General features: G+C 42.0%; 1 protein-coding gene across 3 annotated transcripts in view; it reads right to left on the reverse strand.

Annotated features, from left to right (window-relative positions):
- Positions 1-25,043, reverse strand: part of Epha4 (Eph receptor A4) — a 147,926-nt gene that overhangs the window by 33,607 nt on the left and 89,276 nt on the right. For all 3 annotated transcript variants that reach the window (XM_006496407.3, XM_006496408.2, NM_007936.3), the window contains one exon: positions 412-536. In XM_006496407.3, the coding sequence (XP_006496470.1) occupies positions 412-536 (125 nt within the window). The remainder of the gene's footprint in view (positions 1-411; positions 537-25,043) is intronic.

Consider the following 25,043-nt stretch of genomic DNA (forward strand, 5'->3'; position numbering starts at 1 on the left):
TTTCTATAAGGGGCTGAGGAATGTTAATTTTCCTCTGCCAATTTTCTGTTAAAAATCATCAAAACCCACACCTTTATTTTGAACAGCAGTGATCTGCTTAAACATATCATTATTTTAGCAGTTATGAGGCATGCTCTGTGATAGAAGGTATATAGATTAGGTCTTGATTTCTTTTATTCGAAAGAAAATATAATTATATTAGAACATTGTGTGTGTGTTTCAAGATAACGAGCCAAATATTACATCTCATAATCAGATTTGTGGGGAATCAAGATGCATTTGATTTTCCTTTTGCTGCTGTTTCATGATTTAGAACTGTCTAATACTTGAACAACACAGAGGAAGGAACAGTAAGAAAGAAAGGGAAGGAGAAAGAAGAAGAAGGAAAGCAAAGAAGAAAGAAAGAAGTACCTTTTCATAATATTTGACTTCATATTCTAAGATGACTCCATTTGGTCGATCTGGTTCCAGCCAAGCCAGAGCTACGCTATATCTTGTAACTTCTTTAGCCTGGACCAAAGCAATGGATGATGGTGCTATCGGGGAGAAAGACAGAAAGACAGAAATAATAATCTTACTTTAGAAAGAAACATATTTTAGAAACCACAACTCAACAATTTCACTTGACTTCAGAGTCCCATGCCTTCCTGTTGGTCACGTTGCCCTTTTCCAGACAAGAGCATTTATTATTACCATTATCTCCAGACCTTCCTTTGTTTAGGGTTTGTCTTTAAAAGATCAATTGTGAGGAGACTGAAGACACAACGCTGTGGGTAGGGCTTGCTCTGCAATCATGAGGGCCTGAGTCTGGATCAACAGTACCCACAGAAAAGCTGGGTGTGGTTGGCAGTGGTTTGTAAGGCTGGAAGTAGAGGGGTGAATGGGGAAGGGTGGAGGAAGACTGTGGTGGTCTGACTAGGTTTGGTTCCCATGGATTCATGTATTTAAAACAGTATTAGGAGGTGTGGCCTTATTGGAGGAGGTATGGCCTTATAGGAGGAGGTGTGTCACTGGAGGCAGGCTTTGCCCAGTGCAAAAGACAGCCAGCCAACCCTTCTGCTCCCTTCAAATCAAGAGGTAGATCTCTCAGCTCTTCCACCACCACCATGTCTGAATGCAAGTTGCCAAGCTTCCTGCCAGGGTGATAAGGGACTGACCTCTGAAACTGTAACCCAGCCCCAATTAAAAGTTTGCCTTTATAAGAATTGCCTTTGTCATGGTGTCTCTTCACTGAAATGGACACACTAACTAAGACTAGGACAGTGGATATTCTATACCTGATGGCCATTGCAAAATTGGGCATGGAAATGTGTGTGTGTGCGCGCACACACACACACATACACACACACACACACACACACACACACACACACACACACACACACACACACACTCAACTGTGAAGCAAAGGGTTGGTAACTTTAGCAGCCCAGTGTCAATTCCTTGGTTCCTGAAACTGCCTTTGCTATATTGGGTGTCGTGGGTACAGGGCTCACTGCCTGTGATATCCTTTTATAAGTCCTACTTGCCTCAGGCAGAACCTCCATTCAAACTGAGCAAGCCTTTCACCCTGCCTCCAAGTACTGAGGCTTCTTACTGATACTTAATTGTATACAAGCAGAAGGATTTGCCACTCTTCCACAGTTACTGTGGGGAATGCTGGAAGGCAAGCGATTTACACACTTTCCAATATAAATAAAAGTACTGCTTAATTACAGTAAGACTTTCCCGTTTAAGCACGGCCATGCAAATAATGAAGAACACAAATAAAAGCCATGATGGTCTCCCTGGACATTAATGACATTATGCAGCTATTTTACAAGAGGTTCAAGTTGTTGTTCTTGTGCCTGGTGGGTAGCAAACCTTCCTTTCTACCAGGAAAAACATGAAAGCAGTTTTCACTGGGGTGGGGGTGGTGGGCAGGGAAAGGTGGCACATACTAGAGATTTATAAAACCAGGCTGCCCAATGCTTTCATCTATCTCTCCTCCGTGGAGTTGCCATCTCGGGACAGCTGTTAGTCAGCTCTGCTGTGACAGACATGGGCCAGTGCCAAAGTGAATCCCCAGAGAGAAAAGGAAACTTCCCTGAAATCCTTCATCTTATCTCACAAAGCTGGACTCAAGTACCAGAGAGATTAGGGGGCTTGCTAAATTGAATGCTTACTCCCCAAACTGTGGGAATGTAAAAATGGGCTTCTGACAAATGAATGTTAGCTTCCCTCCAACCCCTGGGGCTGCCAACTCTCAATGCAGAAAGGGATAAGTAAAATAAGTTACCAGCAGAAACAGAATATGGAAAGAGTCCAGACCCGCCTGACCGTACATGATGCTTATGTATCCTAGCAGCAGAGTGGCGTGGATAGACCCGTCATAAAAGTAAGACTCTCTATGACAGAGCCAATCCAGCAAGGGTTGTCTCCTTGAGGCAGATACTGACAGCCTGACATCTCTGTTAGGGATGCCCTAGGATGGGAACACATGTTCAGACATCCCTCCTAATCTCTCCCTCCCTCCCTCCCTCCCTCCCTCCCTCCCTCCCTCCCTCCCTCTCCCTCCTCATATCCAAAGCTATTCCAGATTGGAACTCAGGCATAAACACCATTGAAAGATACAGTGTATACACATGGTCTCCATCAAAGGCAAGGCCAAGGTTAGTAATACCCAACTGGATGAACAAAGCTGCAAGCAGCAGACATATGGTAGCCACTGAACATCTGAAGAAAATGAAGAACGGAAATGTGCTCGTTAGATGTATTAACACACACACACACACACACACACACACACACACACACACACACACACATCATGCTATTCTTTTTCTGTGCTGGCTGGCATAGAACTTTTATCCTATAGAATTCAAGGAGCAAGTTTCTTAAATATAGAGGTAGAGAGGCAGTCAGGCTCAGGAGGCTGCCTAGCTGTGAAAAGCCATTTCACTCCAGGTAATAAATATATTGCCTAACAGAGCACTTTAGCATACACTCCATAAAAGGGGGCTCTTTTAAGCTTCGAAGTTCGAGATTGGGAAATGAAATAGAAAAGTGAAGCCATTACAGAAGAGGCAGGAGGGAAGCAAATCAGAAAATTATCAAATGAACTTTCTCTCAGAAACAGCCTGGGTTGGATTCTGAAAAAGAATTGACAGAGTCTCTGGGCAACAATGGCCTGGATGCCTCCAGAGAGTGCCGTTGGACTGAAATGGCTTCTCTCTGGCTAGGTTATGAGGACACTGCGGCATGGGGAAATGAATCCAATTTCAATTTTTGAAGTCTGAGCAGCAGCATTCCTATAGCTGCTCAAAAGGGATCTAGGCTTAGCCTGGCTCTTCGAAACTCTCAAGCAGGGAGACAATACAACCCCTTGGTTAACAAAATAGTCTTAAAGCACACTTCCGTGGGAAACGGATGTGCATGCACTGATGGGAAGGAAAATGGGCAGAGTGGATCTTGTCTGAGACGTCCTAAAAATGCAGGAGAGAGAGAAATGAAAGAGGAACACAATGGGAAGAAGGAAAGACAATGAAACCGATCGGATGAGGCCAGGAAGAATTCTGAATTGATACTTGCCTTTGGTACCATCTACTGAAATATAGAACACAGAGCTCTAATTCACAAAAAGTACCCCATGATGTGGCTGTCCTATTTGAATTCTTGATTGAACAGCTGTTCTGGGGCGGAGGGGGGTGTTTAACTGGGCACAGTGACAAAAGCCATCTATGGGCTGGTGAGGCCGGGAACCATACCTAAGTCAGGCATTAGCACATGGAGCGCTCACACATAAGAGCTTCATCCCTCTCCTGGGAAGGAACTCAGGCCTGAGAAAACGTCAGCTCTGCCATACTGCCACTTTGGGAAAGAGGCAACTTGGATGTCCTCCACATCACAAGCCACATGTGGGTTCGTCCCTCGCCTTTTTCTACCCCATTTCCGATGCAGCCTCCAATTCTACATCTGGAAGCCATCAGCTTGCCGTGTACGCCTGCCTGCCTGCAGCTCTGTTTCCCTCGATGAGGCACTTGGCAATGGAATGTCCCAATCGGTCCCTTAGCCCACTGGTTCCCAAGCATCAATAGGTCTTCTCACACCGCCCATGTGCCACCACCCTCCAGCCCCTGACAAGTTGTATCATGAATACATAACATTTATCTGAAACTGTGGTTATACTGAAAGGAAACTTCCCATTAGTAGATTAAGCACTTCCAATTAATGGCAGATAACCTTTAACAATATAAAATCAGCCTTCACTCTTGCCTCCCCAAACTTAGTTAAAATGTGAGATTACCCAGCATCCAAGAAACATTGATTGAGGCTCTCCAGCACTGACTTGAGATCCTGACCTTGGTATGCTCAAAATTACTGAGAATGTTGAGAAAAAAACCCCAACTTTACATAGAACAATCCCTTCCTTTGTTACATCCCAGTAGTCCTTCGCTGGGACCACCCTCAGTGCCATCACGATATCTACACAAATCTGTCTATCCCCAGTCCATCTAGAAAGGTACTGGTTTTGTTTGTTTGATGTTCTGTTTTTTGGGTTTTTGTTTGTTTGTTTGTTTGTTTGTTTGTTTTTTCCAGACAGAGTTTCTCTGTATAGCCCTAGTTGTCCTGGAACTTGCTCTATAGATTAGGCTGCCCTTAAACTCAAGCAATCTACCTGCTTCTGCCCCTGCCTCCTGAGTGCTAAGATTATAAGGATGTACCGCCACACCTGGGTTTAACCACACATCATCATCATCACCACCACCACCTCCATCATCATCATCATAGTGCTGGGATCCTACCCAGAGCCCTGAGAATTCTTTGCAAGTCCTTTACAGTCAAACTATGTCCCCAGTCCTACTGCGCATGCCTGTTTTAAAAGCCAGAAATTTGCAGTGGCACACTGCAAGAAGGGATAATGACACTAATTGGTAATATACGGGTAGGGAAAGATGGATATGAAGCTGGCAAAGGCGAGCAGGAGGAGAGGGTGATATCTAAATAAAGGTTTATGTTCTCACTCAATTATGCCCATAATTTTCAAGGTTTTGTGGCAATGTTCTGAATAGCAAACAGATGACAATTGTCCTAGTTTGAGATGTGGCTAAGAGAACAACTTCTCCTATTAGTCTCAAGGGAATGTTGTTTTCTTTAATCCTAAGGATATTCTTCATTTCCTTTTTTACTTACAAACCATACTGACATAACCATTCAGCCATTCCAAAACAAACAACAAAAACAAACAAACAAACAAACAAAAACCCAAGGATGCTGTATGCCTCTGCTTGGAAATTTATATTGGAACTGAAGCACTGCATAGGACAAGATAATACTGGGACCGGAGGATGGGGTAAGGAGAAAGGTACCTTGGGTCACAAAGTATTTCTCGTTAATTTGAGGTAAGGCCTGTCAGGGTTTTTCTGCCATCTATGTTGGGAATGGTGGAGCATGCCTGTAATCTTAGCACTGGGGAGGTTGGTGCGGGTCAGTCAGAGATTCGAGGTTAAACTCCGCTACACAGTAAACCCAAGGGCCAGCTCATGCCACATGAGACCTTGTCTCAAAAGACTTGCATGAGGAGGAAGCAAGATAGAGAAGGGTGAAGCTGGGACGAATAAACAGAAATTCTCTCTCTGGTTCTGTGTGGAAGGAGCCCTACAATGCGTGAAAAAGATAATTATTCAATCCGTATATTTTTCACCTAAATGATTTAATAGAATGCTGGACTAACTTGGAAGAAAATTGGGGGCAAAAAGTGTTTTATTCTATACTGGTCGTTACTACAGATCAGGATTCAGGATGCCTAGCATGGAGCATGTGTGGTCAGTACATTTGAGTGAATAATAATGAGCTAAATCTTAAAATTGATAAACTTTTGTGTGTGTGTGTGTGTGTGTGTGTGTGTGTGAACAGTGAAACAGTTCCTGAATATTACGTGCCAGTCACGAATGCTCCTTCAACCCCCACCACGCCCCCCAGCATCCACCTCTCATGACCTTTGGCGGGTTTAGTTTTGTCATCTAGCTTAACCAAGACATTGACAATAGGCGGCGAAGCAGATGACAGTCCTAATTATAAATGGGATCTCTGTTGGCGAGGTCCACGTGACGTTTCTGAACACTTTTCAAACAGGCAGGCTGTAAAATGTCATTCAAATGTAAGTTAACAGGAAAGCCAGGCTTCACTGCACCTGTTCCAGACATTTGGAGGGACTGCTCTTTAGGATGGCAGAGGTGTTGACAATTTACTCACTGTTTCTCATCTGTACCTCTAGGATGGATGCGAATAGTTTTCCTGACATCTTAATTGTGAGGAAGGACATAGTTGAGGTTTCTAGGTCATTTCCTGAAACTCAGAAGGTCCCCAACATTCCTTTTATTATACAAGACTGTATGGACCACTGCAGACAAACAGCTGCAGCGGGAGACATCCCTGTATATCCCTGGGAATATCCATCATGCCACATAAGAGGAATCGAGGGCCCTCTGCAGTCAGACTTGGAACACCAAGATTTAACAATCGGAACAGACTGCCTTTCCACACACCAGCGGAAACAAGTAAAGTTATTTGTAAAATAAAGCAAAAGCTAGAGAAGACAAAAGGGGAAGATTCACCCAGGTTTGGAAGTTGAATGAACTGAGCTTTCTAATAGAAAACCAAGATAAATTTCACACATCTCCAACTACCGCCAACCCCCATTATCTGACATTCCAAATTCAACATATCCCTGAGAAAATGAGAATTTAGACTCTCCATTCGCTCTGTACCTAAGGTTGTATCTGGTTTGTGAAAAGACCACAAAAGCATTCAGAAGGCACATGCGGTTTTATCTCCGTGTGTGTTTTGGATAAACAGAAACCGCATAGATTAGAGGGCTCCATCGTGACTAACGGTGGCACATTTCACCGGGAGAAAGAATTACAGGGGACGCTTTGATGTCAAACAGAGGTGGCTCCCTTTAAGAATGTGGTAAATTTAACTTTCTTTGGTTCAAAGCTCAGCAGTTCTCCTTGCTCCCTACTGATGTGAATACTGCAATTTTCTTTTATTCACTTCCTCAATGACTTGCCATTAAACACCTACAAGTCATTTTACTGCCTCAGTTTGGTGCTTGAGATACCCAGATGAGATGAGGAAGAGAAAAGGAGACAAGGAGAAAAGACCCAGGGAAAGATGTACTACTCAACTCCTGGGCTGTAGTCCACTGCTTTCTTGTATCCAGTGAGAATCGTGGGCTATGAATGAAAACTGTTGGGGTGTGGATTTAAAGGGGGAAAGGAAACAGCTCAAATAACCCAACTGCTGTACATTCCTGGCTCAATTAGGGTTTGGGGCAGTGGCGAATAAGGCAGGAAATAAACCAGCTCCTCCCTATGGGTAAGGAAGAGCAAAAACAGCCCTTCAAAGTTTAGAACCCTGAATGGGTGGATGTCAATGGTACACTGACCATTGTATGACCTGAAGATGATGATAGCCACACAGCAAGGCTAACTTCCTCCTACCCTGGAATCTGAATTTAAATAGATGATGTGTACTCAAGGGGTCTCTTCCTGATAGAAAAACTAAAAACGCACAGTTTATAAATACCTCTGCTTTATTCAAACGGCACATTTAAATTTAATTACTCGCAGCTTAAGGTGGTTTTTGTTCAGTCTTTTCTTTCTCAATTCAACACCACAGCTCTGATTTGCCTCATATCAAAGGTTTATGCATTTTAAAATGCTGTCAAGCATCAAAATGAAATGCTTTGGAGCACTAATGATATCCTTGTGATTAGAGGTTTTACATCTCAGAGAGGCTAAGAACTCTGGTGCTAACATTAATTGCTTTCTTCCACATTCAAGGGTAGAGAAGAATTTCTCATGGGCTCAGCAGTATCTATGGCACAAGGAACTAACCACGGAGCAGTTTCTATAACCAAAAAGGCTATACACTCAGTTTTTTTTTTTTTTTTAAACGCTACTATTCTTAGAGTAGTTAACAAGACCAAAAGCTTCTCATACACACACACACACACACACACACACACACACACACACACACACACACACACACACACAATGTTTGCAGCACATCCATTAAGTTAGACTACCTGGGCTATTTCGCCCCCAGTAAATTCCTTTAAAAACTCAACTGCCCCAGGATGCCTGTATAAGAACCTTACCCTATTCTCTACAGCTCTCACTTAAGCTGTTAAATTACTACACCTCATGAGCACATGAAACAAAGTATCTGGGCTTGGTGGTGCACATCTGTGATCCAGGGGGCAGAGGCAAGAAGGTTGCCCTGATGTCAGAGCCATGCTGAGCTTGGCAGTTTAAGATCAGACTGAGGTACAATGTGAGACCTTGCCTCAAACACAAAATGAATGAATGAAAGAAAGAAAGAAAGGAAGGAAGGAAGGAAGGAAGGAAGGAAGGAAGGAAGGAAGAAAGAAAGAAAGAAAGAAAGAAAGAAAGAAAGAAAGAAAGAAAGAAAGAAAGAAAGAAAGAAAGAAAAGAAAGAAAGAGGGGGGGGTGGACTCAGTGGTTAAGAGCACTGACTGCTCTTTCAGAGGTCCTGAGTTCAAATCCCAGCAACCACCTGGTGGTTCACAACCATCTGTAATGAGATCTGACACCCTCTTCTGGGGTGTCTGAAGACAGCAACAGTGTACTTACATATAATAAATAAATAAATTTTAAAAAAAAGGAAGAAAGGAAGGAAGGAAGGAAGGAAGGAAGGAAGGAAGGAAGGAAGGAAGGAAGAGCAACCCACCCAACCATCCCAAATTGGGGGTAAAAATGACAACTAAGCAAAAGGTACAGAAAAGCAAAAGTTTATATCATCTGTTGTTTTTCACATTTACAAAAAACACACAGCTTGATTTTCAGCCAAAATCCTCAGAAGAGTCTGAGTTAAATGACATTTATTTACATTTAAATACGGATGGATCCATATGGATTAATTTTAAACTCTGAAACACTGAAACACGGGACGCTTGCATCTTTCTCAGACAGCGTGTTTTCGGAGGGAGGTGCAGCATGTATTTTCAACAAATGCTATGCCACAAGCCGTGCGTGCGCATGTTTACTGAAGGGTACAACTGAGCCATGCACCCAAGGATTTTGAGAAATCTGATTTTGGAACACTAATAAGGCTTCAATCGAACAGTTTATGTGCTCAGGCTTTACATGGGCTGTCACCCCGTCTCTATTTTTGGCTAAATGTGGAATCCAAACTTGATACAGTTGTCTTGGCACCAACCCCCACTGCCAAGAGGTGGACAGCAAATTACTTTCAACTCTTTACAGAAAGCCATCAATAAAACTTGGAACCATAGGATGTAATGTTCCTAACTTTCATGTAAAGGGCTTTAGTGTTGTGGTGGGAGGTGGCGAGACCCCCTCCATTTACTTACTGTCCAGAGATGTGAGTTCCCTTAATCCAAATAGCTGTTTCAAAGATGGAGCTACCCAGCCAAAACCACATTCCTAGACTCCTTTGTATCCAAGGACGATCATATGACTGAGCCTGGGACTATGGAATTTGGTTGAAGTAATTACTTATTTTCTAGACTCACTCATGAATATCCCCCTTGTGACTCCTCATTCTCTCTCATCTGTAATCTGCCAGCTGGAGGTTGATGCCAACCTTGGCCTGTCCTGGAGGCCTCACGCCAGCTCTCCCCACATTACCACCAACTGAATGTGACTTCAGCAAGAAATTATGTTTTATTGTAATAACCTACTTGTGGATGCTGAGGGTTACAGCAGGTGCCCATTGGAGCGAAGTGGGCCATTTAGGAAAAAAAAAAAAAAGACATTTTCATAACAATGAACTCAAATGAAGTGTAGTGTATTGTGGCCAATGGAAGATTGATCTGTGGTCTGAAGCTGCCAGACTGGTGTCCAGGTTCCTTCCAGTTCCTGGCTATGGATGATGGGCAGGCAGATCCGCGCTCATTTGTGAAGAACTGGAGCATGTTACCCTGAGGTGAGTGGGGCCAGAGGCAGAAGTAAAGGCTCTGCAGGGACATGCGAGTCTTCTTCCAACAGTAGGCTCAGCAAAGTAGGCTCAGCAAAATGACAATACTGGGCCAAGGGATTTGGCTGAGCCTGTATCCATATGAAATGGAAAAGACAGTAGGGTTGGGCGAGCTTTTCTTTTTAGAAATAGCAGTGATTTAGTCTCCATTGCATAATTAGCTGCACACAGTTGAAGATGTGAGTCCATGTGGGTAAGAGCTGGTCACAGAAATGAGTGAGAAAGGAGCTGTCCACCCTCACTACAGGACACACACACACACACACACACACACACACACACACACACACACACCACTTTTTTCTACCCTTAACTACTCTTTGCAGTAGCTATAATTATCACTCACGTTTCAAATCCAGGAACTCCAGCATAAAGAAATTAAATAATTTAATCAAAGCTGTAAGAGTTAAAAATGGAAGTTCCCCTGACTCAAAGGATTCTTTCTCCACGCCACATGTCAATAGTGACACACACGCAATGAACCCACGTTAGGCAGCAGTGATATACCAAGCTTTATTCAAAATCTCTTGTACAAATTAATTCCCACCAACTTCCTGAAACTGGCACTATTATTATCCCACCTTGAGGAGAATATAGGACAAAGTAGTGGAGCTTCCTTAAGATAATTCCGTAACTGGTGAATTTCATAGCCATATGCTAGCACCCACATCCTCACCCACTGGTCTACAGAAAGCTGTGCATCTCCTTTCTTTCTGTTAGGATTTGAATAGGAAATGGTACCCCCATGGGCTCATGGGAACATTTGCTCCCCAACAGTGGTGCCAATTTGGGAATATTATAGAAATTTTATTACTAAGGCCAAGCTAACATAGGTGGGTTTCTGGTCTTGAAGGTAGCCCTGGTTATTCTGAGACTCACTCTGTAGACCAATCTGGCCTCAAATTCAGAGATCCACCAGCCTCTGCCGCCACAGTTCTGGGATTAAAGACATGTGCTACCTACCATACCCTTGAGTGAGAAATTGTATACTTAAGCTAACTTTCCTTTCCACAGAAATAGCAGCAACTAACATGGAGTTGTGGTGGTTTCCCGAATTTCCCAAGTCAGTACACATGGCCTCTGCTAGCACACATATCACACACCATCTAGTTTTGAATCCCCTCACATTGAGCTAACTAACTTGAAGAGTGGAGATAAAGATAACACACAACTAATAGTATTTGGAGTTGGAGGAGGGGTAAGAGGCTCACGAGAAGCTTTTGGAAGATTCACAGTATTCTGTGGTACTGTGCTTCATGATGTGACCATCAAACAGGTGTCTGCTATGAGATGAGGCCAATGGTGACAAATTAAGAATATATTGCCCACTTTTCTGTGTTATGTAAACATTTTTCATGACAAGATCATAAAACAAATATTAGGGTTATTGGAGTGTACAGGTAGTGAATTATTGCACTTATCATTAGAAAGACTGATCCAAAATCCCTGATAAGCCTTCCTGCTCAGAAAAAACCGAAACAAGTCTAGAAAGGGGGAAACTTCTGTAGAATAGAGCCACAGTGACTTCAAAAACAACAATGCAATCGAAGCACCGGGATCCCTGCGCTTGGCGCAGACAACGGTTGCATTATCATTTTCCCTTCTAACAGACACTACTTCATGTGCCACCACAGGGCCGGTCCCAGCATCACACCCGGGACTCCATAAGCAGTCACGTGCTCCTTTCCTGGCTCTGGTGCCCCTGCACTGAGTATCTTCTCAGCTGTTTGTTTCACTGCGTGTTTCTCAAGAGGTTCGTTGGCGCATTCTGACAAGTGTAGCCCAACACTTGCCAACAGAAACACCACAGGACTCCACGAATGTACTTCCTGCTAAGTCAGAATGGCAGTTTGAGGCAACAGGAAAACAAGCCTTCCTTCTCGGTGGTCTTTTTATAAGAATTTGCCTGAGCAAGACAACTGTATTAAGATAAGGACGTAGGTAGTTAAATCTGGTAACTGCAAAAAAAGCGTAATTTTTTTTTCCACCTTAGATGCTTCTAGTGAGAAGAGTGATGATGTCAAGCTCACCTAAATTGAAGAGTTATTATTTATTGAGTATCTCAGCTAGTCTGTCTGTGTGACTTGGATAGAGAACCCTTTGTCAAAGCCAGCTCCTCCATGACCCACAGGGCCCTCCAGAATTTATTTGGAATATGTAAGGGAAGCCTCTTGGACAGAGCGGCCAAGAGAGGGAAGGATTAACTGCTACCCACCAGGGCTTTACTCCTTCACTGTCAGCCCTGCTGGAGAGCTCTGTGCCTCCCAAGGCTGCAAAATGAACGGGCTGAGCCATGGGCTGCTTTGTTTCCCAGACAGCTGCTAATCGTCCTGACAATGCTACAACATTTAGCTTTCTGACGGCCAGAGCATCTAGAACGGTCCTCAATTAAACATGTTTTAATCACCAAGCTTCTAAATGCCAGCATGAGAGATAGATGCACCCAGTAGAGTTTGGCTCTGGCCTCCTGCTTCCCACATTCAAATTTCCACATTTACACATGGGGAGACTTGGAAAGCCTTCTCCAGAAACTGACCAAAGGAGAGTCCTGCTCCTTCCTCTCTATTAGCTACTTCTACTGTCTTACGTCTATAAACGCTGTTCTGTAGAGGTTAAGGCGTTTAACATTTGCTAAAGGAGCCTGTTGGTTTTAACAAATAGATCTGTGACTATTGTTATTGAGAATTGTTTAAGGTGTGGTGATTAATTCAGGACAGTTGTGACTTTGCCAAGTGCTATAGGGATACTGGAATCATCTGTGAAGTAAAAGAAGAAGCAGTGGAAGGAGGAAGGGAAAGAAGGAGGAAAAGGGGTCAGCTAATAGATAAACTCAGAAAAGCTCCAGAAAACAGTCTTATCAATACAAATCGTCTCAGGCCGCTGCCCCAGTCAGACTACCCGCTGATGTCTTAATCTGGATGCAAGCACTTGGAGAGGTTCAAGAGAACCTTAGACGCTTGAGTCTCCTTTAATTTTATTCCTTGATATTCTTTTTAGGTTTTGTTTGAGACAAGTTCACATGTAGCCCAGGCTGGCCTTCAACTTGCTATGTAACAGGTGATGACCTTGAACCCTCACTTTCCTGCTACCACCTCCTCGGTGCTGAGATTGCAGTGAGATACACCACTGCACCCAGATCAGACTTTGAAATTTTCGGATAAAGGGTGCCCTGTTACTTTTCTCATACTGGCCTTAATTTTGCAAGGGCATGAATACAACTTTATATTCTTTGTCAATAAGCATCATTTGTAGCTATTTTTATGAATACATGATCTGGTTAAAAACTTTAAACAAAAGTACCAATTTTCATAAATGGTATACATTTGTACAGGACAATTGAAAAGAAAGGCTCAATGACAAGAGTCATTAGCCATCCTGAGTTATTAGAAAAATTTTCAAAATTAGATTACTTTGTCCTGCCTCTTGGGCTAAAGGGGCCAGGCAGAGACATGGCACCAGGGGGCCCACTCAGGACATTCAGTTTCTTGACTTTCAAGGGAGACTGAATATATCACGAAGCTCTCCTTCCTTATAACTGTCTCAGAGATGGCCCACTATCATCCAAGTTGAAACACTAGGAAGTCAATTAGTGTCAGTTATGATATGAGCACCTGTCGGCAAAGACCTGGACTGAAATCAAACCCATTAACATAGTCACTCATGGCTGCCAAGTGGTCAGGCTCTGGAACACTTAGGATGACATCTACATTCAAAGAGGTGACCCAAAGGTCCAAAGACCTATTAGTCACCTTCTAAGCCACCCGATTCCCCATCACGTATATATGATGTATGTATCTGAAATAGCACACCTATTTTCTAATGGTCATTTTAAGAGATCACACAAGCTACTCACAAAAGTCAGGGTTACTATAAATTGAGAGTTTGAGTCCCTTTACCTAAACTTTTAAAACTCTTTTTTTCTTCTTTAATGAATCTCATTGCCTTTGAAACACAGTCAGAAGAGAGAAAAATTCAGATAGCACTTTTTGGAAAAGAATTAAAGTATATCACAAAATTATAGGATAGGGAATATTATTGACAGGGCCTTACTGTCTTAAGAAAGATGTGGGTGAATCTTTCTCTGACAAATTGATGTATTCCCGGCTATGTGGAAGCTTTCCAAGCCCAAATGTCACTTGGCTTACAGAACTGTGGGGCTGACAAAAAAAAAAAAAATGATGACTCTGGACAATTACGTGGAATGTCATAAGCAGAAAGGAGAGGCAGACAGAGCAACAGATGAACACCGTGTTTGTGATGTTGAATCTCGATCCCTCTTTGATTCCACAGTATGGAAGTATAGGGGAGTTCTAAGCCCAAGGGCTGAGGAGATACTTATGGGGCAGGCAGCTTCCACTTTCCATGCAACTGTCTCTTTTGCTGCGATAGACAGGACACAGTGAAGCCACAGTGAGTGGACAAAGAGACAGGGGCTTTTGGATTAGATTATACACAGCTCCTTTTGAAAATGGTTCCTCAGAATGGTCACCACCATATGCTATGCTCTCAACAAACAAACAAACATGGCCATAAAATTATCTTTCGGCAATCCTCATCTCTTAAACTTTACCTCTTGGACAATTAATTCTCTAAAAGCGATGTTAGAGATTAGAAACAGAAGAGTCATTTAGGGCTGGTGAGATGGCTCAGTGGGTAAGAGCACCCGACTGCTCTTCCAAAGGTCCAGAGTTCAAATCCCAGCAACCACATGGTGGCTCACAACCATCCATAACGAGATCTGACTCCCTCTTCTGGAATGTCTGAAGACAGCTACAGTGTAACTTACATATAATAAATAAATAAATAAATAAATAAATAAATCTTAAAAAAAAAAAAAAAAAGAAATTGGTCTTAACAACTTTAAAAAAAAAAAATTTAAAAAAAAAAAAAAAAAAAAAAGAAGAGTCATTTATGAGGAGGATTTTAAGTTTGAGAATTGGCAACCACAGATTTTTTTTTTTTTTTTAATTTTTAGGGTATCAGCCAGACACGGAATTGTGTGTGCCAGATAGTTTAAACTCCTACATGCAGTATAAGCTCAGAGCGGAAACAACTGAGCCATTAAAATTTAAAATGTTATTAAGGCCAATAGATGTCTTCAACTAGATCGGTGCTTAAGAATTCAAGATGACTTTTGTAGTCATAAAATATAACAAAGAATGCATGCATTAGGAAAGCCCTAACTGTTTGGGGATTTTTTTTTAATAGAGGGGTTCAGAGCATCTCTCAAGGGCCTCTCTTTAAACACAATTTGCTGAAGTGTGAAATTTGCTGGATCCAGCTCCACCCAGGAGTGAATCCCTAAGTGTTGGAAGAACCTCATTAGAACAACATCTCACCTAAAAATACATGCCCAGCATGGCCACTAAGAAACACATAAAGTACGGCGCCAGTGTGCTGTGCAAGTTATTTTGTGTGCGCTCTAAAATGGAGGAGGAAGAGAAAAACACACAGTGCAAATATACTTCGAAAAATTAGCACTTTTATTTATTTCAAGGGCTTCTCCTCTGAATAACATGCTTTAAAATTCTAAGATTTCCAAGGCATTGTCTCGGGCTCTCACTGCAGTCAGCTGGCTTCTCTGCAGTGGAGTAAGTTCCAAATGAAAGCTATAAACACCTTTCTTTCTGCTTCCCTGAGGACACGCTTCTAACTCCCATTGTTCAGGGTTCTGTGTTACTCTTCTAGTTTTTGGTGGAAAAAAAAAATGAAGCAACAAGGATCCACACCTTCTACAGTGATGGCTCTGCCTCCATTTTCAGTGGGAAGAAAGAAACTGATACGGCCCCCAAGATTCAGCACTGGAAGAAGAATGCTTCCTTCAAAGCTCCCTCAAACCTCCATCTCATAAGAACCCTATAGGATCAGGGCAGGTTGATTGGGCTTCAACACAGTCAAGGACTCTGCCCTATATCAACAACTCTTGGGATCACCAGTAATTTTCAGAGGAAAAAAAAAAAAAAGACTCCTTGGCTACTTTAGTGAAGGCAGAGAATTCGTAAGTAACCTTTCTTCTACAAGCATATCTGAAAGACTGGCTTATTTCTATGCCCTTAGTGTTGGTAAGGAAACATGATCAGAGCCATGTTTCTATCCACCTTAACTTATTATGCCCAAAATATCCACTTAATCACCCTCCCCCACCCAAAGAGTTGATTCTAAAGGCAGCAGATTTACTGCTTGCACTGTATAATCTAGACAAACACAAACTCTCCAGGGAGCCACTGTGAGCTGCCCCTTTGCAATGTGTGTTCTAATGGATGGATCTGACCCACGTGTCCTATAGACAGGAAGCCTGCTGGTGGCAGATCCTTATTTAGCTCTCAACAGAAAACCCCTTAAAAGCTGCGTGCATATGCTACAGCCCAAAGGATCCTATGAGAACGTCTTAAAAATATCAGTCCTGCGGCTTTGCATCCAGAAAGGTTTTTTTTTCTGAAAGTATATTTCAGACTGCCCAAGCAATTTGTATATCTATGGTGCTGCTCTAAAGGCTTAGCAATTAATTCATCAGATAGAAAGAAATTGTGTAAGGGGTTGTTTGCTTGTTCTCTATCTAAAAATAACCATTCTGAATTCTCACAGCTTTAACAGTGACCCTCATATTGTAATGGCCTTGGTAGAAATGAAGATGGAACAATTCACCATTTTCAAAGAAATGGGACTACTCCCAACTACACACACACACACACACACACACACACACTACTGTACAGCTGATAACTATCTTTGTACTTTTGGCACAAGCCAAAGGAGGTTCACACATTGAGGATGCTGAAGCCAGGTGGACACCACGGAAAAGGTAATTAAAGAAAGGAAGTGTTTGCCAGGCGTGGTGGCGCACATCTTTAATCCCAGCACTCAGGAGGCAGAGGCAGGCGGATTTCTGAGTTCCAGGCCAGCCTGGTCTACAAAGTGAGTTCCAGGACAGCCAGAGCTATACAGAGAAATCCTGTCTCAAAAAACAAAGAACAAAAAACAAAAAGAAAGAGAGAGAGAGAGAGAGAGAGAGAGAGAGAGAGAGAGAGAGAGAGAGAGAGAGAGAGAAAGAAAGAAAGAAAGAAAGAAAGAAAGAAAGAAAGAAAGAAAGAAAGAAAGAAAGAAAGAAAGTGTTCAACAGCTAAGGCTTGCTTCTCTGAAAAACTACAAACCTAAGGCAATATTTTCTGATCTACCTGAAGGCCACAGACAATGTCATCCCAAATAGAAATACTCTACCTTTGAAAGACATGGAGAAAGATTTCAATTGGTCCCTGCAGGCTTCAGATCTCTCAAGGTAGGATTAGTCCTTCAATATGACTTTTAGATTTGCTTGGTATTTAAGGCAAATTAAAAACTGGTTAGAGACATCAGCAGGGGGTTAATAGGAGCTTTGATACAGATGCTCTGGATCTTTTCAGATGCTCAATTGCAGACTGAACTCAGGAGTCTCCACTGGCTACTCTGAGGAGACAGTCATTCATTTCAAGTTGGAAGGATATCTAGAGAGTGCAGAAACCCATCTAAGAACTCACGTGAGCCCCAGGTGCCTCAATTCTGACCGAAGGCAGGCATTTAGGTTTTGGATCTCTTGATGGCTTCTCCAGAGCATAGAAGTTGGCAGTGGAGCTCAATGTAACAAGCACAACATTGAGCAATGAGAAAGAACGCAGAATTAGGCTGCCAAGAGCAAGCAAGAGAGTGGATTTCCCGTCTCACAGATGAACATGTGTGTATATTTATGTAGGAGCAAAGCAAATGGAGTTAAGAAAAACAGTGTTCTCTGGGCTTGGGTGAATAAATAAAAACCAACGTCCATTTTCTGAGAATGAAATATTTACCTCTCTAAACAATGAGAACTTTCACTTGTACACAATAATTACCACTAGGCGCTGTAGACATACCATTTGTCTAAGCTGCTCAGTCAACCTTGAAGTTGGATAATTTAGTAGATTCCTTTGGAAGGCTTTTCATTTTTTTTCTCCTCACCAGGCCTTATGATACCAACCATGAATACAAATCCAGGAATCCTGGTCCCCCAAACAAAAAGGCTATATTTTATAGAACTGCTTATATATTTGATTTTAACATTATAATAACGAATTAATGAGCAGGCCTATTAATTACAGTGAAAGCAACAACATTCTACAGAAATGAAAATCTTTTTTTTTTTTTTTTTGGTATTAAGTTTAACTTAGGAGATCATTTCTTTAAAGAAAATATTGTACTCTATGTTTTTTCAAATTCACATTTCATAAGGACTATGAACTGAGCCCGGACCCTGTGGCTGCAGCAGAGCTGTTAATGAGAAAACCACAGCCTGGATCCTCTGAAGACCATTGTGTGCTTGGTGAAGCTTATAATGATCTGAGCAAACAGGGGTCTCTCAGCCAGTCACCTCTTCTGCACCCCCAAATGTTATTCGCCCACGAGGAAGGAGGCACAGATCACCTATCAGTGCAACCTCAGTGGGATTTCTTTACAGTCTGAGTTTGTTGGGCAAGCTCCCTGCTCCTATCAAATTTTGTAGGGGTAAGGCAGATCAAAGCTGACAGCAAATCATTGCAGTGAGAGGATAACATGAACAATCAGAGTGTGTGATTATCTGAGACCTAAAGTGGGAAGGATGTAAACTATGAAGAGAACCAGGATTCCTCACAATGGCTCAGAGAGGAAAGGTACTTGCTGAGCAAGATGGATGGCTGGGCTTCAATCCCTGGAACCATATAAAGGTGGGGGGAAAAGACTGACTGCAAAGTTGTCCTTTGACTGTGACACATACATTTCGTGCATGCTTGCGCGCGCGTATGCGCGCGCACACACACACACACACACAAATAAAAAATGTAAATAATTTTAAAAACTGAGGCGAATCTGTGCCCACCAGTCAGCATCGAGAGAGGCACACATAAATGTGAGTATCAATGGGGAAAGATTTGTGGTCCAAGGAAGCAAAAGCTCAAAGCAAAAGCATTGAGATCATAATTGCTTTGGTTAATTTTGTTTTTAACACAATCAAAACATCTTACAAATAGTCTGTCTTGCCAAATACAAACTGCTTCGTGGGGATTAGGCAGAGTGTTAAGCCGCCACATCCTTCCCCTGAAGCATCATTTCCCACAAGTGGCGCGGCCATTTCAACATCTTAACCTCCATTCTGACTACTCCCCTTTCTAGATTTAGTACACCACAGTAGAGACCAGCTTAGAAAATAAAAATGTAAAGCCAGATTGCTAATTATGTTTACACTGCTGGCCATTCACTAGGCCACAGCCATGCTTCTGCAGCCGGAAGCCCTCCTACACAACATGTGAACAAATGACGACTGCCTCCTGTTCCAATAAAACTTTATTTATAGGTGCCAAAATCTGAATTCTGCAGGTCTGAATGTCACAAACTGTTACTCATCCTTTGATTGTATTTAACCCTTTAGGAATACAAAAGCTGTTCTTAAGGGGTGAGGACAGGGGAGGTAGGATGCTAAAAACAGCTAACTTTTGTGCCTTTCAAATAAATTCCAGCAATTTGTTTCTTTCTCTCTTTTTCCCCTTTTGCATACTTAAAGAAAAGCCTTGGTCCCGAGCCCACTTCACTTGAGCATTGTTTCCACCATAATTCTTAGAAACAATGGGACCAAGGTTTTGGCTTGTCCTTTGATCTCAAATTCTCTTCCTGGCTAACTCCAGTAAGGCCTTTGAGCCTCACACCTAACCACTGGCTAGACTCATACTGAGCAATGACCTCGCTTGTCAACACCTTTCATATGAAGCCAAATCCTCCTGTTCCTTATTTTGCCTTGAGCATAGTAATGCAATGAACTCCTTATCTGCCAACTGTATTCTCTTTAACCTTGTCAGAGTGTGACAAAGGAAGGCTAAGAACCTTCATATGGGTCCTTGTATTTATTATTATTATTTTTTTATTATTTTGAGCCCTACTTCCACCCCTTAAATCACACAAAACCCATCTAAGCTTCAGACCCCAGAAAACCTGGCTTCTTTATGCTTGTGGCAAACCACCACACCCAATTGTCCCAAGATTCTCCTCCCTTCTCCCACCATTTCCCCCAAAGCTTTCTTCTGCTGTCTAGAAGACAGGTAGCAATTATACCCAGTGGGGATGAGAATTCCCACTGTTCTCCATTATCCCACTCAAATAACATAATGTGTCTAATTAAAAGATGGCAGAGAAAGAGAATGGGAGCTTACCCAGTTGAGTAATAACAGACAGTGTGCCTCTTGTACTTAATTATTTTCTTTTCTTGTCTCATTATTTTAGGTTTATTGGATGTATGACTACTAGACAAAGTTAACCCATTTGTTTTTACTGTAAATAAAAATTAAGTCAACAAACATATTGAATAACTACGACTACATTTTAGTACAATGGTATTATGACAAAGCATTGTGCCAGTTTATTGGTGGTGTGGCTTTCTTTCTTCTTACAGTTTCCTTGACTGTGCAACCCTCAAGAACAGTGCCAGTCTAACAAGCCCTACCGGTTTGTCTGATGGCAAAGCAACTGGGAAAGGTCTTCAGAGAGGCTCCTGAAGGCTCAAACAACCTCCTGAGAACAGCAATGATTAAGTTATGTTCTCAGCCTACAGCAGTTCAATCAAGGAAACAGGAGCCTGCTTCGTGCACTACTACAGTCATACAGGAATAGGTCATGTTACTTGACTATGGAACTCTTAGGAGATGAGCTTTACTATGAAGTCACACCACTGTAGCAAAGTTATAATGAAGCCCTTTAGAATTGCTTCCCACCTAGGAATAGCTCTGAAGGTCCTGATTCTGAATGTGCAGACCTATTAACTACAAGGTCATGGCCTTTGACTGTACATCTGAATGCATAGGATCCCATAGAAAAGGCAGCATTAGATAACTGGGCAGGTTTAGAGAACCACATCTACAGTCTATTTGAACGCTTCTGGACTCAGTGCTTCAGATGTTTGTTACTGTAACATGATTGCTGCCAAAGAGTTGGGTGGTCAGCTCTTTCCTACCCAGTTACAGGCAAATGTGAATCCAAACTGTACATTGGGGAGATGATTCAGTAGTGCTTAGAGCTATCTCCTGGTGGAAAGAGAGACTGGACTCCTGAAAACTATTTTCTGACACCACACAAGTGCTCTCATGTGCACGCCAACCTACATGCATACCCTCTCTCATACATAAACAAAATACTTTTTAAAACACAGATATCCCTGCCCAGGGATGAAGTTCAGAGGGGTTAGTAGAGAAAACTACTTCTCATTGATGTCAGTTTAAGATTTAAGACAAACAAGCACCCTTCTGTTTCAGTGTGATCTAGTCTGAGAGCTGACAAACCAAGCCTGAAGAGGTTAAGAAGTGCACAGTAAAAAGAAGTCAGCAATGTTAACGCTGGGTGCTCCCACAGGATTTTAAGGAAAAATATCACAATTCCATTCCTTAGCCAGAAAACCTTTTTTTTCCATTTACACGGCGTCTCCCGCTGCTAGGAACACACATACACACACCCTGTATTCATTTGCCTGAGATGGTCCACTTAAGTCAAAGTAAACCGAAGGAAAGCAAGAAAACAAGTCAGCAGCAGTTTGCAGAACCATGTCTCAAACAAAAGGCAGAAGAGTTGCTACAGGATGGAAGCCACAGGAAGCCAGGCCTCCATTTACTCCTTCTGTCAGTCTGTCAAGAAGGCCAGGAAGTCTGGGAGGAGCTTCCTAGTCTTCAAGCTTTAAAGCGATGATACTTTAGGTAGATTCCCCCTCATCCCACTCCTGGCATGAGGGGTGAGGTAGCGACATGTCCTTAAGCATTTGGTGAAACCAGGTACTCCAGAAGTAGTAATATCCAATGCAGACCAGCCCACACTTTACCGCATGCACATGCCTCAGCAACAGCTTCCTTCCCACAGGACCCCCACCTACTGGGAAACAACCAGTGTCTCTCCAGTAAAGCCTTTTGGTTAAAGCTGGCATCCATCACTCAACTTATCAAAAACCAAGTGTCAGATACCCTGACTTCCTTTGTCTTTTGTGTTGATTTGTTTTGATCGCAGGGGGAGAGGGAGAAAAGGCTGCTGCTACATCTGGGTTCAAATGGTTTTACACATTCTTGTGAGAATATGGCCCATTCACACCACCTTCCATCAAAGCCCCTCTAAATCCAAACCTCACACACACCCCTTTCTCTCACAGTGGGAGACAGGTCAAGCTGAATACAGGAATACCATTGATTCCTAATGATTGGAAGGAAAGGCCATGGTCCACACCAATATTTTCTCCTTGTTATCAAGTACTTGGTTTGCTTTAAAAACAAATAAAACATAACGAACAAATAAATATTTGTTTAAAAACAAATAACCATGATTACTCATGAGAACCACAACAGCAATACACACACACAAAGAAAACACAGAAAACAAAACCATGCAAACACAGCAAAGCAAAGGTAGAGAGAACTATTGTGGGGCCTCTAGGTGCTAAACGCTAACAACCATTAACATCCATTAATTCCATGTATTCCTTATAGAGTAAGCCATCATTGCCTATACAGGTCCTTAAGGAATCTAATTTAATGGAATGATGGAACCAAATGCAATTAGAATATAATTGTGCATATGTAAATATGCTTAGGGGAGCTTTGATAGAGCTGAAGACTGCAAGAGTCACCCAGGAATCTGGCCTACATTATTAACAGTCACCATTGTTAAGAAAGGGTTTGTTAAGCAAAGACAAACCACCCAATGATTTGGAATCATCGAACTTCAAAGTGTGGGGCAGGACATGGAGGCGGCCCTATGCACATGTGTAAAGTTCTCTACTGAGCAGAAACACTTTCTGGCTGGCGTGATAGGAGGTCTCCTTATTGAAAGATTTATTTTTAATTTTGAACAGCTTCCCAGCATCCACCTCCATGAAAATTAAAATAAAGAGATGAAATTTTGTCCTATTAAGCAAACCTCCCTGCAGGATCGGTCAACAAGACAGGCAAAGAGTCACCTCATTGCTTCAGAGGAATTACCTGTCTACCTTTCTGCTAGATCTAAAATAATTACAACAGCATTTTTCATGAAAGTTTTGACTCTTTCCTCCATTCCTAATAAAGTTCTTGCACGTGTTATTCGTGGGGAAGATTTTCAACATGCCTTTCATTTGCTCTTTGGACCTTTTGGCATAGTATAGGCTGACATAATCTTTTGGCTTGAGTCCTTAAGTATATGAAGAACCATGGAAGTCTCTTCCTTAAACCTGTGGATGTTAAGCCCATCTCCCAAGGGCTGCCCTCTGCCAGAGAATGATTTCAGACTTGACCCTGCATAGATGTGGCCTCAAAAGGGGCAGTCCTAGTTTTAAATTGGTTAAGAACACAATGTTCTTATTTGTGTGAGGATAATTGAAAAGGTGTAATAAAAAAGAGGGGACTGAGCTCAGTGGAAGAGCAGTTGTCCCAGAGCTGTGGATGGAATAAGGATGGAGGACTGGATTTAAAAATACTGACTAGCCATAACCAGATTCTTCTGCGTACAAACACACCTCTGTGCATGTCGGCTGCTTCTTATACTGACACCAACTATGGTCCAAGGAGCTATGATATGTCCGTTGTGTTAAATACACACACACACACACACACACACACACACACACACACAGAGACAGACAGACAGACAGACAGACAGACAGACAGAGAGACAGAGACAGACACACAAACAAACAAAATACAACAAAGAAACCTTACTGGTGGTCACTGAAAACTCTAACATCATTCTAGTCTTTTTAGAAAAACCAAACAACCTCAAACAGTGTGGGCTACCTAAAAGTACAAAATTAAAAGGCAAAGGCTTAGGGACTGAAGCTGTCAGTAAGGTGCATGCCTAGAAAGATTAGCAAAGATTGGTGGCCGATTCTTATAACAAACAAGGAGGTGAAGATGGATGGATAGATCCTTTGTGATCAGTGGAAGATTGGGATAACTTATACAATGAGACAGTCTAAAATAGTAATAGTGATAATAATAATGATAATAAATGATATATCAAACTAACAAGATTATACCTGAGGAGTCTATCAGTGTTGTCCTCTGATCACTACCCTACATGTGTACACAACGAATGTACCAGACACACATCTCAATACATGTGAATATATACATAAAAGATAAAAACTTGCCCAGTTGACATACTTATGGCTCATAACTACAATATAACTCCAAACTTAAAACAGCTGATGATTTTTCCATAGTCGCTCCTGTTGAAAGTCCCAAATTGTTTCTTTAATGTATTTTAGGAAAATCAGAGTAAAATGGAAAAAAGAAATAATGGCTTTGGAGATAGATATTTTACTTCACTATGGGAGTCACCTCCTGAAACACTTAAAAGAAATGAAAGATGAGGCAGCAGGGTTGGGGGCAGCCTATAATCTTTATCTGCTATCATAAGAACCTCATACATAAGCCAATTTCCTCCTACCCCTCCTCCTGAACTCTTCAAAATTAATAGGGAACCTGGCCAGTACGATAGCTCAGCAGGTTAAAAAAAACAAAACAAAAAACAAAAAAAAAAACCAGCTTGCCAGGAAAGCCTGACCTAATCCAACCCTTGGACTCCATAGCGGAGGGAGAGCTCGATTCCTAAAGGGTCTGATCTCCACATGTGAACCCTGACTCCCCTGTACTTCTCAGTATTCAGGATTGTGACAGATTGGTAATTAACTCAGCCCAAACACTTTAAGGAACAACAAAGTTTTCTAGTTATGTCTGTTTGAAGTATGCTATACAAGAGATAGATGCTACAAAATTAGCATACATCTTCTTTGAGAAAGTAGGATGGAATTGGAGAAAGGTATGACCATAGCCCAAGCTCTTCACTCACCAGCCTCCATCTCCTAAGTACTGGGCTTATGGGTGTGTCTATCACACAGGATGAGCAAGCTTCTTAAGGCAAATTTTGTTAAGTACAGAAGTAAGATTTACACACTTGGTTCCGATATAGAGCCATGTGTATTATTTGTAGTCTTTTACATTTAAGAACAAGATTCAAACTACAACTGCTAATGCTTTTGTTGGATAATTCAA

This window comes from Mus musculus, chromosome 1 (assembly GCF_000001635.26).
Source record: "Mus musculus strain C57BL/6J chromosome 1, GRCm38.p6 C57BL/6J".
NCBI lineage: Eukaryota > Metazoa > Chordata > Mammalia > Rodentia > Muridae > Mus > Mus musculus.